The sequence below is a fragment of the Mycteria americana genome, chromosome 7 (genome assembly GCF_035582795.1).
Source record: "Mycteria americana isolate JAX WOST 10 ecotype Jacksonville Zoo and Gardens chromosome 7, USCA_MyAme_1.0, whole genome shotgun sequence".
Taxonomy (NCBI): Eukaryota; Metazoa; Chordata; class Aves; order Ciconiiformes; family Ciconiidae; genus Mycteria; species Mycteria americana.
In genome coordinates, this window is record NC_134371.1 from 46,272,814 (window position 1) to 46,288,429 (window position 15,616).

Below are 15,616 nucleotides of genomic sequence, written 5' to 3' on the forward strand. Positions count from 1 at the left end.
AAAGCCCCAGTGCCCCAAGCAGCAAACAGGCTTTCCTTCAGAGTAATTTATTCAGATTCTGAGATGGATTTAAATTTAGATGAGAGAACGTGAGAGCAAGAAACTGGTAAAACTGAGGATACTTCTCAGTTGCGTACTGCGAGTTAGCGGTTTCTATTGCTGTTGGAACTGCAACCGTAGCTGAGACAGGTCAGAAAACCCTGGGGCTTAAATACAGAAGCTTCAAGGCGAGAAGAGTATAAAAATAGATTCCAAAGGGCTTAATAACATTGTACAGAGGCTGGATATTCTGGTGTCAGAAGGAAACTGGTGGCTCTTAGATCAAAACCTAATCACCCAAAAGCAATAAGATCCTTTGTTTCAGCCAGCTAGTCATTCTGTCACCCACTGGGGCAATGCTTTTTTACTAGCATCCCGAATTACAGTTAATTTACAGTGTGTAAATGGACACATCACTGACAATATAACACTTGATCAAAAATACTTTGGAATGAACATGGTTAAACCTTTAGCAGCCTGATCCAAAATCTGCTAGGAACCTTTTGCTTGACTTCAAAGGAATTATTATCAGCATTTTAGTGACCTTCTACCAAAAAAAAAAGTTTTAAAAGGGAGCTGTGCCTCACAGGTCGCTGCCAGGACTGTCCTTCACGTGGAATCGAAGACAGGCAGAGCTCGCAGACAGTCCAGGCCACCTCTGCAGGCAGCGAAGCGAGAGAAACCTTCCCGAGGTTACCATGCAGGACACCCTCTGATTCTCTGCAGCAAGGCCAGACGAGGGGAAAAATGTCTGCTCTTTCTTAGTTTCCCATCCCAGAAGACTTTATTTATGCATTAGTCGACCTTTCTAGCCGTTAGGACCATCTTGCTTCAGCAGTTAATTAACACAAGTGCCATAATTTAATACAGTTAATGCTACTTGATGCCCTTTAATGTACCTTCCATTAGTGATATTATTGTAGTATTACCCTGTAAATTAAAATGAGATCAAGACTAAGAGAGGCTCTCTTTAATTAAGGTACTGGCACACTACATTGTCCATTATTCACTAGAAAAAAATCACCCTGATTTAGTGAAGCAGACTATCAGTAAGTCAGAATTAGTTCATGTGGATTATTAGGTTTCTTGAATAATGTGTGCACAATGGGATTGCTGAAATTGCTAACAGCCACGTTTCCTTTTCTCCATCATCTTAATAAATACACAATGGAAGAGGTAAATTGAAGATGAATAAACAGGTGGTAATAGAGGAGGTAATGCATTCATGGAGAGTACACAGGCTTTCATCTCTAATGGAACCTACATCAGTCTTATTTCACACCAAAATGCAAAGCAATGTCAAAACAAACCCTATATTAAGTGGGCAAATCTCCTGTCTATAATTCATTGTGAAGTATTAACCACTTCAGCATCTTGTATATTAAATATGGCAGCTTTAAGATAGATGCTTTTCACTGTCATTGATCCTTAAAATACAGCGTGAAACAAATTACATTTTATGCTGCCTTTAGAAATATGCCGTTATGAGCTTTGGTGATTTTAACTATATTTAACCTACAGGTTAGCTTTTCAGTAAAAGGACTAGCTTTAAAATGTGTCTGCTAGCATCACTCATCCACCACAGGTCAAGCTCCTTGGTAATGTCCCTTTGTATCCTGTCCTCATGGAACAGTCTAGTCTAGCTTTAATAAATGTATATAAAGGTCTAGGTCTCAAAGCCCAGAATATGAAAAATTGTAGGAAAAAAAAAAAAAAAAGTTGTAACTTAATTTCCAGTTAACATCCTAAATTAACTGCAACAGCTGGAAAGCTCAGCTGAATCAGAAACAGTGGCACAAACCCCCTGGTAACCCTTGCTCCCCTCCATCGGGTTCCCATGCTCAGGGCATGCCAGGGCCCATAACCGTAATGCCAGTTTGGAGTGTCTTCACCAGGGCCCCATAAGGTTTCTGGTAGGAGACCAAAAATACCTAAAATGGCGTGACAGCGGACATATTGCAAGTTACCTTTGGTGCGACTAAATAATTGGGGGCTGCGTACTGCAGCCCTACAGCTACTTAGCAGTAAGCAAGCCCATAAATTCTTTGACAAGGAGGGCTCACCACATATTGAAGGAAAGGCCACCAAATCCCTAAAGAGCTGTTCTTCTCATTAGCAGAAGAATGATAAGAATTCACATGAATCTAATCTAGTGAGATACTATTAAACATCAGATATTTCTTTTAAAGCATGTGTCCAATTACTGCAGCATTTAGACAACAAGCATCAGCATCAGATAAGTTCTTGGTACAGTCACGCTTCATTTTTACAGATAATTTTTCACAAGATTGCCGTGGCCCAGATGTGCTCGGAAGGTTTCTGTTTCTAATTTGCATGCAATGCACTCTTTTTTAATCCTTCAGATGCTTTCTTTGATAAAGTACTGATAGTCTAATTGAAGTCAGACTAAGCTCCAAATGGGTTTTCAGAAGGGGAGCAGCTTTTCCTTAAAGCATAAAGATCTTCAAATCCTGAGCTTTGATATGATTCCTCTGTAGAGCTAACCTATGTGGGGCCCAATGGAGAAAGGATACACATTAAATAGAACATATGTGTTATTTTTTTTATATACTGAGGCTAATGTTACTAAACTATTTTAAACAGTATCTTAAGCTGTCCATGATCCACTTAGCCCTCTCAAGAGGCTTCTGAAAAATAATTTACAATCTAACTAATGAGAGCTACAATAAGTATTCTTAAAACAGCAACATTTATCTTACACTTTCACATGTCCAAGTAGTGAGTCTGTATGTATGCGTATGTATTTGGTGTGGACACAGAAGATTGTAACTACATGCTAAATCTACGGTCCTAAGAAATGTATTCTGATGTCATATAAAAATGTATCAGCACTGCAAAAGCGCTTATGCATTCAAGTCTGTACGTGGCATCAATTCTTCCTTTATATAAGCATTATATAAAGGATATAGCATTCTCCTAGAGAAGCGCGTTATATAAAGGACTAAGCATTATATAAAGCACTCAGCATTCTCCTAGAGAAGCTGGCTGCTCATGGCTTAGGCGGGTATACTCTTCACTGGGTAGAAAACTGGCTGGATGGCCGAGCCCAGAGAGTTGTGGTGAACGGAGTTAAATCCAGTTGGCGGCCAGTCACAAGCGGTGTTCCCCAGGGCTCAGTATTGGGGCCAGTTCTGTTTAATACCTTTATCAAGGGTCTGGATGAGGAGATCGAGTGCACCCTCAGTAAGTTTGCAGATGACACCAAGTTGTGTGGGAGTGTTGATCTGCTTGAGGGTAGGCAGGCTCTCCAGAGGGACCTGGCCAGGCTGGATCGATGGGCCGAGGCCAATAGTATGAGGTTTAACAAGGCCAAGTGCAAGGTCCTGCACTTGGGTCACAACAACCCCATGCAACACTACAGGCTTGGGGAAGCGTGGCTGGAAAGCTGCCCAGCAGAGAAGGACCTGGGGGTGTTTGTTGACAGCCGCCTGAATATGAGCCAGCAGTGTGCCCAGGGGGTCAAAAAAGCCACCAGCATCCTGGCTTGTATCAAAAATAGCGTGGCCAGCAGGAGTAGGGAAGTGATTGTGCCCCTGTACTCAGCACTGGTGAGGCCGCACCTCGAATACTGTGTTCAGTTTTGGGCCCCCCACTACAAGAGAGACATTGAGGTGCTCAAGTGTGTCCAGAGAAGGGCAACGAAGCTGGTGAAGGGTCTGGAGCACAAGTCTGATAAGGAGCGGCTGAGGGAACTGGGGTTGTTTAGCCTGGAGAAAAGGAGGCTGAGGGGAGACCTTATTGCTCTCTACAACTACCTGAAAGGAGGTTGTAGAGAGGTGGGGGTCGGTCTCTTCTCCCAGGTAACAAAGGGATAGGACAAGAGGAAATGGCCTCAAGTTGCATCAGGAGAGGTTTAGATTGGATATTAGGAAAAATTTCTTTATTGAAAGGGTGGTCAAGCATTGGAACAGGCTGCCCAGAGAGGTGGTGGAGTCACCATCCCTGGAGGAGTTCAAAAAATGTGTAGGCATGGCACTTTGGGACATGGTTTAGTAGGCATAGAGGTATTGGGTTGATGGTCGGACTAGATGATCTTAGAGGTCTTTTCCAACCTTAATGCTTCTGTGATTCTATGATTCTATAAAGCTGGAGGAATATTTTTCAATAGATTACATCACAGTAATTTGATTCTATTTTGATTTTATATATCGATTTTTGCAATATGGAAATGCTTATGAACATGAAAGGCTTGTATAAAAGAGGTAGAAAATGGCAAACTCACTACAGGAGTAATAAAAATATAGTCACCAGTGTTTTATATCATCACTGTCTCTATTATTTTTCACTCAGTCCTGTGTCTGCAAAAAATGGCCTGGCCTTCCAAGACACATCAGCTTTTCTGTTCGTTTTGATTCTTAGCATCTCTTAAAGAAAAAAGGTTTTTAAAAAGGAAGATTTGAACTCTCTATAGAAGAAACAGAGCAGAAGGAAAAGGTACATGAGAGAGGTGAGTGAATTGCTAATAGAGAAGGTCCCATTTATTTCTTCTGACCCAATTGGCATCCAAGACACATGTAAAGGGTGTCACCCTCCTGTCTGAGGTCATCAGTCAATTGCTAGTTTGAGTTGGGAAGAAAATTTCCTGATAGGAATGTCATTGCACAGTTATTATTTTTGGGACTATGGCACCTGATACCAGCAACTGCTTGGCCCAGAGGGAGTATTTGTCTTGAACCCAGCTGAGTAATCATCTTTGTTATATTCAAATCAGTCTCTCCAAAACACTGTTGTTGTTCTCCATTTTACGTCAGCTTCACTGCATTTCATAGCTAATTAAAGTACAAGGAATGGACTCTAACCTCTGCTGCCTTCCTTGTTCACAGGCAGTTCATAGCTGGACCTAGTGGGAAGGGTCTGTGCAAGGGCTGCTGTATCAATCACAGCTTACATTAAAGGCCTGAAAAAGTCAAATGATAAAACAGAATCTCTCTTTTTAGTTAACTGCCATCAGATGAGGCTCCAACTGTAAAAAAGCAGAACATGTCTTAATGCCAGGGTGAATTCCTGGGTCAATGTAAGAAACTGTTAATATCATCCTGCTCATGAGACCTAGGGCTTAAGATCCCAGGCTAGTGACAGTGAACACCCAGGACTTTGTGCCACTGAGTCAGAAACTTCTCGTATGACCAGAAACAGACTTCAGCTGATCCAGATTTCCAAAGAACATGTCTCGGCAGAAAATGTCGTCATGTTTGGGGACATAAACAGTTTTCAATAACCTCTAAAACCAAACATACATGCCTGTTTCTAAAGGTATATATTATCTTACCTTCCGTATACCCTTATGTCTGAAATTGCATAAAAGTAGCGTGCCAGGTGTTGCTCATCTACATATATTTCTCCAGTTCCTGGCCTAAGCAGTCTTATCCTCAGATCCGTGATGGTAAAGAAATCTCTTAACTTCTTGGTTGTGTCAAGCTGGCCATAAAGAGAAGCCATGTTATGAAGCCGAGGTCCAGCAAAAAAAGCAAATCTATCTTTGATTTCAAAGTGGATTATTTTACTATTTGTCATGTACCCAGTAGAGTATTCCTCTGTGCAAATGATTTCTAGTACTGTGTGCTGCGATAAATCCCTCACTGATTTTGGATCCATGTGGAAAGCATCTAAGCAGTCCGTGGCATAGTATTGGTAGGGCTGCCATGTTCGTCCATAGTCGAGCGATTTCTCCAGGATCATTTGGTCTGGACGGCCAGATTCAAAAGTGATAACTATGTTATCTGTCAGCTCAATGGTTTTGTTCCAGGAGAGCGTAATATTAACATGAAGAGGCTTTGGATAATCCTTCCAAGTCGTGGACTGCCAAAATGTGGAGGGATGTCTTCCTTCGAGATCGAACATCAGTTCCGGAGGATGAGCCAGTTCTTGGGTACTCGCATCACATTCATTATTGCACATATAGGGATTCCCCTGGAAAAGAGCAAAGCAGTGGTATAGGTGACTGTGACATATAGAGATGTTTCTTGTCTGGCACAGGAGAACTGCTGCTTTTTCTCCAGGACTGAAATCAAGAAAGAAAACACAAATGCTTGCAAGGAATACCTTTATCTTAATGAGATTTATCCTGGCTATTTTACCTGTTGAACTAAATGTACAAACACACACATATACAGCACCCATGCTTCTGTAACATAAGCATTTTTCTTAGTATATTTTAGAGAAAGAAAAGAGTTTATTTACCCTGAATGACTCGGACCAGCGACTGAGTCACAAAACACCAAGAACAGTAAGCAAGTCTCTAATAGCTTGGTAACTCTGACTCTTCCTAGAAAGATGCAGCAGGCAAAGAGAATTTCTTTTTAAAACAAGTACGTTCCTCAAGAGCTCCGTTCACAAAAGAAGTAATTTTTAGGGCAAGTGTTTTGAGGTCAGCCGTGCAGCCCATATGTACTCACTATGAACCAGTACCCAGTACACCTACAAGTTTCCTTTCACCCGGGCATGAAATTTGTCATGCTTAACTGTGTTCCCAGCTTAGCACTGGCTTGCCTTAAAACATTTACACTCGCCACCAAAAGCCATTAGAAAAACAGTGCTCTGCCAGCTCTGGGGCTTGATTCAGACATCTGCCATCTTATTACAGGGTAGTGAAGTACTTCAGGAAAGACTTTTCACGAGGCACTGGCTCCAATTTATCAGGACAAGATAATCCAGCACTTGATTAGGTGGGAGATGTCAGCAGCTCCAGCTGGAACGCTGCCGAGGTGGCTGGAGCTCTGAACTGGGGGTTGAGTTAAAAACAGCAACAAAAAAAGCTTGCCAATAGTGCACAGCTTTTACTGCTGCTTGTCCTCTGTAGCAAGGTGAAAGTGAATTATTCTCCTCCTGGCCTTTTGATGCATTAACTTGCACACTACAATCTTCTGCTTCTTCACAAAGGCTATTTTGTCTGCAGATTGGGGATATCTTGCAGCAGTTGCCAAGATATCAGACCCCGTAGGCTGCACTGAATCACGTCTATCTAATTTCGGCTTTCAACAGTACATTAATATTTTGCTACTTGTTCATTCTGTGTTTGTTCCAGAGAGCAACCGCTGCTCTGTATCCTTCCCTCCGCCTTACATACGGCTTGTGGAAGAAACCGTGCCTCTTTTCACTGATGGTCAGCACTGCTGGGGAAAAAGATGCACGTGCCTATACCTAGCAGTGCTCGACAGAGGCATAAGTGTAGCTGTTATTGTCATTAATTAGAGTTCCCCTCACCTACCCTGAAAACAGAACAAGCCCTGGTATGGTAATCAACCTTTTCTTTTAATTACAGTTATGCTTCTCTCCATCTCAAAGCCTCAGGGCAATGAAGCAATTCAATGCCATCCGGTGTGGCAAATGGGTTTCAAACATGAGTTTCCACCTTGGCCACTGCTCTGCTCCTTGACATACTCCTACAAAACGCAAGCAAAAGGACTTCTGCGCTCACTCTGACCTCCCCACTGGCAACTTTCTCTTACCTGGGCAGGGAAATACTATTTTCTTTCTCTCTCTCTCCCATTAATACAGCTGGATGCTAAAACCGACAACAATTCACTGGGACTCGAAGTTAGGAAAAAAACTACAAGACAACAAAAAGAGTTATTTGAAAAGCAGCACACTGCTTGTTACACTGACAGCTTCAAAGCATGCAGCTGTAACTGAAAAGACTCTCTGAAACGTGTCTATAATAAGTCCGTGTTACAGCTCTGATTTCAAGCTCACGGTTGCTATTTCTATGCCTTCCTTTTGAATAAAACAGTGAAAATCAGAAATAAGTTTCAAGCAGAATAGAGAAAACAGCAAATTTTTTGTTATTGAAGCTCCATTTAATATATCAGACAGAAACGCCAGGATTTGCTAACTTGGGCCTTTTCTTGTCCTTAGGGAAAATATACATGCTGTGAAATCTGTAAGGTTCCAGACCCTTTGACTAGATGTAAATATCAATTTTGCAGAAAATGCTCAGAGTTGCGTAAATTACACCTTTCTGAGGTTTACGAGAAAAATCTGGTCACTTCTGTGCCTGTCACCACAAAGCTGCCTGTGTACCTATAATGTATATGCTGCTGTCATTGCTTTGGTAAAAGCAGCTTCACTGGGAGGTCATGGGTATCGAAACCCAGCAAATAAATGCTCCTGGGTAACCAGACAGGTGCATTAAGCACTGCTGAGGGATGGCTTTGGTTTCCTGCTCCACAAGCAACCACTGAGTCTGTGGTGATTCTTCATGTTAAAAACTAAAGCCCCTCTGATCCGCTAGTCCCTGGATGCTGGAGGAGGCATGTTTTATGACTTCCAGGGGGTAACCCAGATTGTGTGGGACATATTGTTTCTTTCTGTATATAAGAGTTGATTTCTTTTGCTCCCTTCTTCTTTCACCTTTTCCTTTTTAGCAAAAGCTGAGGTGCCAATATAATCAGAGAATGCTGGGAGCTGGGGCTCTAACAAAACACAAGCTAGTGTGAATGCAGCGAGATCATGAGAGCTGGTAGCAATAAGGTACCTAAAAGAATGGTGCAGTGAATGCTAAAAATCAGCCCTAGCTTGCTACTGAATGGTAGTCTACAACTCTGTGGGCACAAAGCTTTTTGGGAAAGATGAGGCTATTCCAGTTAATGGCAGAGTATAGTGAGAAATGGGTCAGAATCACAGTGCCATCCTGCACCTGAAACTCTTGCCAGTTGTCATGTCAGTGGCACAACACACCACTGAAACCCTGGGGTAAGGATATCACTGCAAATGAGAATCCTAATAAAAAGCTTCTGGCATATCCTCCCCAATAAATGGAATTATTCTTTGAATTTTTGTCATGGTTTAACCCCAGTCGGCAACTAAGCACCACATAGCCACTCACTCACCCTCCCTCCCCCCAGTGGGATGGGGAGAGAATCTGAAGAGCACAAGTAAGAGAACTCATCGGTTGAGATAAGAACACTTTAATAATTGAAATATAATGATGATAATAATAAATTGTAATGAAAAGGAAAATAACGAGAGAGAGAGAGAGAGAGGAACAAAACCCAGGGAAAAAAACCAAAAAAAACCCAAGTGATGCAACCACTCCCCACCCACTGACCAATGCCCAGCCTGTCCCCGAGCAGCAATTGCTGCCCCTTGGCCAACTCCCCCCAGTTTATATACTGAGCATGACATCATATGGTATGGAATAGCCCTTTGGCCAGCTGGGGTCAGCTGTCCTGGCTGTGCCCCCTCCCAACTTCTTGTGCACCTGGCAGAGCACGGGAAGCTGAAAAGTCCTTGACCAGTGTAAGTACTACCTAGCAACAACTAAAACCTCAGCGTGTTATCAGCATTATTCTCATCCTAAATCCCAAACACAGGCACTATACCAGCTACTAGGAAGAAAATTAACTCTATCCCAGCTGAAACCAGGACAATTTTATAGCATGCAATTCTCTTTTAAGAGTTGAATGATTTGATGACACCAAAATAACCTGTGTGGAGTTCAGTATTCTAGAGAGGAAATTAGGAGAAAAAAAATCTAAGCCGATATAAGCCGATAAAATAAATGTCCTGAATTCTAACACAGGGAGGGGGAGAGAAATGATGAGTTTAGGTAAGTTCCCCTCTGCCTACTGACATGGCAGTCACTGATGTAATTTTGAAATATTTAACGTGATTATTACTTCAGAGGCTTGGAGTCAGATTCCCATTTTCTCTACCAGCAACTTGGCTTTAAACTGCTTCTAATTAATCTTAAGTTAAGTCATATTTACATTACCAAAATAGTGTAAAGGGGTCTTACACATGAATGTCCCTTAGTACATGTTAGTATGAAAACAATTAGTTTAACTGGGATTAGTTACATATTTTAATGTCTTGATCTCCGTGATAAACCTCTTTAAGACCTCTATCTCAGTAAAATGAATACAACAAAGAAAAACTTTCCTCAATTTGTGAAAACTAAGCTCATTCTGTGTTGGGGACATCTAAAGGACCAGAGCATTAGCAGCTGTAAGTAATTTTGTGACCAGCAGGCAGCCATAAATAGATCTTCATTTAAGCCGTCCAAGCAGCAGCTCTTCAGCTGGACAAGGTGGAAAATATTTATAGCATTTCAAAACGATACTTAAGCCATTAGGAGATTTCTAAATAATTAAACACTAATAAATACTTCTAAACACTTTACTGCCAATTAGCGTAAAAGGTAGCTGAGGCTTTCCCAACACCACAACTGTCTAAAAGAAACCCACTATTTTCCTGGACAGTAATTGGAGATTGATATTAAATAGCTCCTTGCAGGCAGACAAATTAAGTTGCTATTTATTTTGTGTTAGGCCGCTCATGGAATTCAAAATATTACCAAAATTACTGACATAGTCTAAAAGTTTTGGTTTAGGAAGAGGTACCCGTTTTGCAGGCACGGTGAGGGCACGTGGCTGCATCACACAGTTTGATCACGCTCAGCCCCAGCTGGAAAAAGCAGTTACCTGAGAAGCTGCTGACTAGGGCTGACTGGTCCCAGTAGGGTTTCCCCTCAATTAGCTGGATTTAGTTTGTTTTAGCACACAGTGATGTCTGTTTGTGCCAGCCAGCTTGAACTTTTACAGTGGTGCCTGAGGTGCTCTGCAAGTGTCCCTGCCTGGGACGGGGCACTGGGGCTGGCCTTGCTCCCGCTGGGCAGGAGCGTGTCTTACCAAATGCATCTTAGGAACAACTCAGTGATGGATGGGACGGTGACCCTAGAGTGAGGATTTGGGTTAAAAACAGAGGTCTAGCAGTAGTATGACCTCTGAGCATCAGCAGGGGAGCCGGCAGCGGTGCTGCAGCTGCTGTTCGAGGGTTAAAGTCCGAACGCTGCCGCTCAGGCGAAGCCGCCCGTCTCTCATCAGGACTGCTCCTCAGTGGCATCCACACAGGCTTAGGGCTTGATTGAAGATGTTGCTTCTTTCAATCTGCTTCCTGTCCACGCTAACACCTCATGGACTTTTTTACTCAGGAACAGAGACAGGAGGGGCTTAACCTTTCTGCAGCGTGAATATTGGAAGCTGTATCACAGATTACATGCTGTAATAGACACCTGGCTAAATCCCTACAGAGGATTATAACTTGCATTTTCAAACTGGTGAAGGCTGCTGAGGTCAAGCAGGCCAAGATTTTAAGAAGGAGCAAAATAAATTTTCAAGAAGCGAGTCACAGCAACCGATTTTTATACCGCTGCCTCAAGGTAGTTAGCTCAGATGCACAAGACAAGAAATAAATACAGCCTGACTCATGTTTGGAGTGAGGTTGTGCAGTAAATTACTGCATTCAAGTCACACTTTTGGAAAGAATAGAGTATTTCTGTTTTCCTTTCCAAGAGATCATTACAAGTAGTTCGCTTGGTACTGTGCTGTACGTTGCAGATGACTAATTAGACAGTAATAGCTAACAGCAGCAATTGCCCTAATGCTTACATTTTGCATGTGGTTTCTAACCAGGAATTACTTGTTTACCATGACAGAGCCAGATTATGAAACCATTAATTGGGAGACACTACTTATTAGGCATTGTCCTACTGAGGGCAAACAGTCAGTGTGGTGGAGGATTGGCAAGGCACCGAATCTGTCGCATGATAATTGATGTTATCAAACCCACTACATCCATTAGCTGGTTTGAGAGCATCTCGGTCAATGCCTGCAGAATTATTGTTGTGATGAAGACAGGGATGGCTGTAGACAAGAACATTTTACCATCAATAGCCTTTCATCACTGCAGTGACAGCATTTTATGTTAAAGTGATTTAAGTTAAGAAAGAAAAAGTGCTAAAATCTCAGTGGCAGATTTGATGCTCTTTCACGGAGCTCCCAAGTGAGAGGCATCTGGATGGCCAGACAAGCACTTTGAACTCTGAGCTGCAGGCCAAACAATATACATTCTCCAAAACCAGCAAAAAGAAAATAAAAGTGTGTTTAAATCAATAACTTCTGGGGAGACTTAAAAAGATTAAACTGGGGAGCATCTGACTGGCCAAAAATAAATAATAATGCTTAACAACTTCGTGCACTTTTAAGCTTAAAAGTACATTGCAGATTATGGCCCTGATCCTGCAACAAACTCGGTGCAAGCAGGCCATTAAAATTCAGATTTTAAAAAGATATTTAAGCCTCTACAGATCTGGCACTTTGCCTTGTGGAACACAGACCTAGCTAATTAATCTTCATGACACCTCCATGAGGTATGGGATCCTGTCCCAAATTTACATATAGATGCAGAATTAGAGAGAATTGCTTTTGCATGATGAACTCTGTAAGCCCTGATTATATTGTACTGTTTCTTCCAAAGCCTTTTGGTAGATCACGTGATGGCATTCTTGGTACTCAGGGTAGCTCTCAGATTATTAGATCATGCCTCTCTCCAATACTATGAACTGAAAATGTATAATAGGAAAACATTTGAATATTTGCAGCACCAAATGCATTGGTGCATTTGGCAAAGGCACCTAATTCCTAGCAGAACATTCTCTCTCTTTAGTTACTTTTTGGAAATGCTTTTCAATTTACTTTATGAGGCAAATGGAGTTTTGTTTCCTCTGAAATATCTCTACCCACTTTTGGTGGGGAAAGGCCTACTTATTCCTAGATGGTAATTTTGTGCTTCCAAGGCTTGGCAACCTTGCTGATGTTATTTTGACCCCTTGATCATTCTGGCATTAACAGTACCTTAAGGCAGATCTACTGGCACTGACCCAAGTGTGGTTTTGTTGTTTCAGAAGCTCAATATTGGTGTTTTCCTCCTGTATCAGCAGGTATCTGGCAATATAATCACTTTCCTATTTATAGCTTTCACAATGTCATGAGGTGCACAACGCTGGGACCCCATCGTGCTGAGCTCTGGCTGAAAAATACGGCAAATGTTCCAAGAAAATCTGGGTTTCTTTATACACCAGACGCATATTTCGGTTTGAGAAACTGAAATCCAGAGGACGCAGCATCCCTTTCTCTCAGCACAATGGCACTTGTCCTGGGGAAGCCAGCCCAACCATGAGAGCAGCAGCGGGTATCGATCTCCAGCGTCGGGCTCAGCTCGCGTTGGTGCATTTTTGTCCGAGCCGCTTTTCCAGTCGTCCCGTCGCCCTGCAGGAGCTCCGGCAAGGAATTCGTGTGGGAGATACAGGGCGTCTCCTCAGCTGGGAATAGCTTCTACTGTCAATAACAACAATCTCACGTGTCTCTAACTTACATTTTGTGGTCTGATACAGACCTCATCTTGCTCACTTTCTGATTATTTTGGACTACCCATGAATTTAGAATGGGAGCCATTGGGGGGGGTTAGAAAAAAGGAGATGTCTGAAACGCTGCAGTTGCAAGGTGTCATCCCTGGGCAAGGGAAAGCCAGCGCAAAGGCAAGTTGGTCCCTTATCACAGACAGACAGTCTCAGTTATCACGGCGATCACAGAGGGAATGCGAGCATCAAAAAACTGAGAAATCAAACCACATTGGTGGCAACAGGGGGAATCATGGTGCTGGAAGGACTAAAAAAAAAAAATATTTTTTCTTGTTTCCCCTTTTTTTTTTTTTTTGTGGTTGTAAATTACTGTGTTCAGATTTCTGGTCCCCAAAGGAACTCTGTGGATAGCAAAAAGTCTGACAAACGTGTTGTGAGAGCAGGGAGGGCCCCAGCAGGCCTTAACGACCCTGACCATCCCCAGCTGGGCCCCCAGCCCCGGGCCCTATTTAAGCTCAGGCTGGGGCTTTCCTCTGGCCCTTTCTCCTGGGTGGGTCTCAGGTGTGTGTTGCAGCCCTGTTTCCTGCTGGAATTGCTTGATGACCCTGCTTTGTCTGCTTGAGGTGTCTGGGACTGCTGATGGCCTGTCTGTGTCTCCTGGCTGCGCCCAGGCCGCGTGGGATGGCGCCCATCGGTGAGGGCACGGCTGGTGCTGGAGTGGTCCTCTGCTCACACGTGTGCCCCTCTGCTGGGTGACTGCTCCTGCTGCTCCCTGGCCCTTGCTGAGAGATATGCAATGAGTGAGGAGATAAACATAACAGAAATGCAAAGCTCTGCAGCTTGCCCTAGGCAGCAGTGGAGCAGATTTATATTAGCTGAGTATGAAATCAGATTGTGGGATATCAACTCATGGCAGTATGGAAATTTGGTGTTGGGAAAAATTTCAGGAAGGCTCATGGTGTGAGGAAACTGGAATGTTGCAGTCTGGGTGGGCTCCTGCACCATGCTGCTGAGGGTGGACCACCAAACCCTCCCATGCAGGGCAGGGTGATCACCATGGGCCACGCTTGGCTGGTGCTTCCTCCTTTCCTCTTACCCTACAGTGGGTAAGATGCGTGCGAGTGGCAGGATCTCTTCCAGCAGATAACACAATTGAATAAGTAAATGTAACTAGTCCTGTTTTTTACTGCCCACAGGCAAAATGAAGAAATGTGCCTTGCAACAGTGGTGGAGGCAGGTGGGACATGATGGCTGTGGCTTCTGCAAAAGGTTGTGCTTGGCTTTCTAACTGATTCCCAAGGAAGCTCCATCTTCTGCCCCTGTGGCCCCTACTCCTGCAGTAAGGGTTTCCTTGTCCTCCTGGTGGACAGCTCTTGAGTAATATCTGGGAGCCTCATGCAAAGTACTGATGTCGTGAGTCCTGGCAATTGAGTACCTTCAGGTACAGGCCAAGAATTTCAACCTGATTTCTGTGGAAATCAAGTGAAGTGAGCAGAAGAGAGCACTGATGTGGTGTTTAACTGATGAGCTACAATAGTGTTCACTGCAACCATATCCTGTGCTAATTTCAGTAAATGCATCTTACGTGGACAGCTCTTTATGCAGACCATTCATCACAGCCCTAAAAAACAGTCACAGTCATGCACATACTAACTCTTGTGTGACATTAGAAATGAGCAGTGTAGAAACACAATTAAAAATTCTAACGTTATTACAAAACTGTACATTCATTTTTTCAATGACTTAAATGAAAACTAGATGGGTCTGAATCTCTCTGTTAAAGGACAGAATTATCATGATTTTTGTGTTTATATTTCAAAGGGAGTTACAGTGAAAACAGTTTTTCACCAAGCTGCTACTAGTTAGTCACATGCTATTACGATAAGATTTTGGGTATAGCAGGATGGGCTTACACTGCAGTTTAAAAATCTTCTGTCCATCATACATCTGGACTAAAACTTTCCACCATCAAATTGCCACTCAAATAGCTTAATGATAATGTTGCATGTATTATTTACTTATTAAGAAAGATGCACAAAACCCCCTATTCTTTTTTTCTCCTAGCCATGGTATTTTTTCAATCTGGAAGGTTTGTAAAACACTACGTAGGTCATTAACATAACTTCAAGAATTATCTGACTGTCCACCAAAGCAGATTGTCATAGCTTTTTAATAGCACATAGCTGTTCTACAGTGTCCAAATATTTAGAGTGGAACTGAAGACTGCTGTATTTGATTTAAACTTCAAAAGTATTTTACATAAGCGCATACAAAAATGTACAGTGCAAAACAGACTATTCCTAAACCAGGAAAGCTTTTTTGTCTATTCCTACTGTATTTAAGTATAGAGTGATAAGAATAGTCCACACTAGTACAGGCAGTTACTATAAAGCAAATAATATGGAGAAAAAACTTCTT

General features: G+C 42.6%; 1 protein-coding gene across 3 annotated transcripts in view; it reads right to left on the reverse strand.

Moving 5' to 3' along the window:
- The window catches only part of NTNG1 (netrin G1), a 160,130-nt gene that overhangs the window by 86,724 nt on the left and 57,790 nt on the right, over positions 1-15,616 (reverse strand). For all 3 annotated transcript variants that reach the window (XM_075508222.1, XM_075508224.1, XM_075508223.1), the window contains exon 3: positions 5,330-5,970. In XM_075508222.1, coding sequence (XP_075364337.1) covers positions 5,330-5,970 — 641 coding nt within the window. The remainder of the gene's footprint in view (positions 1-5,329; positions 5,971-15,616) is intronic.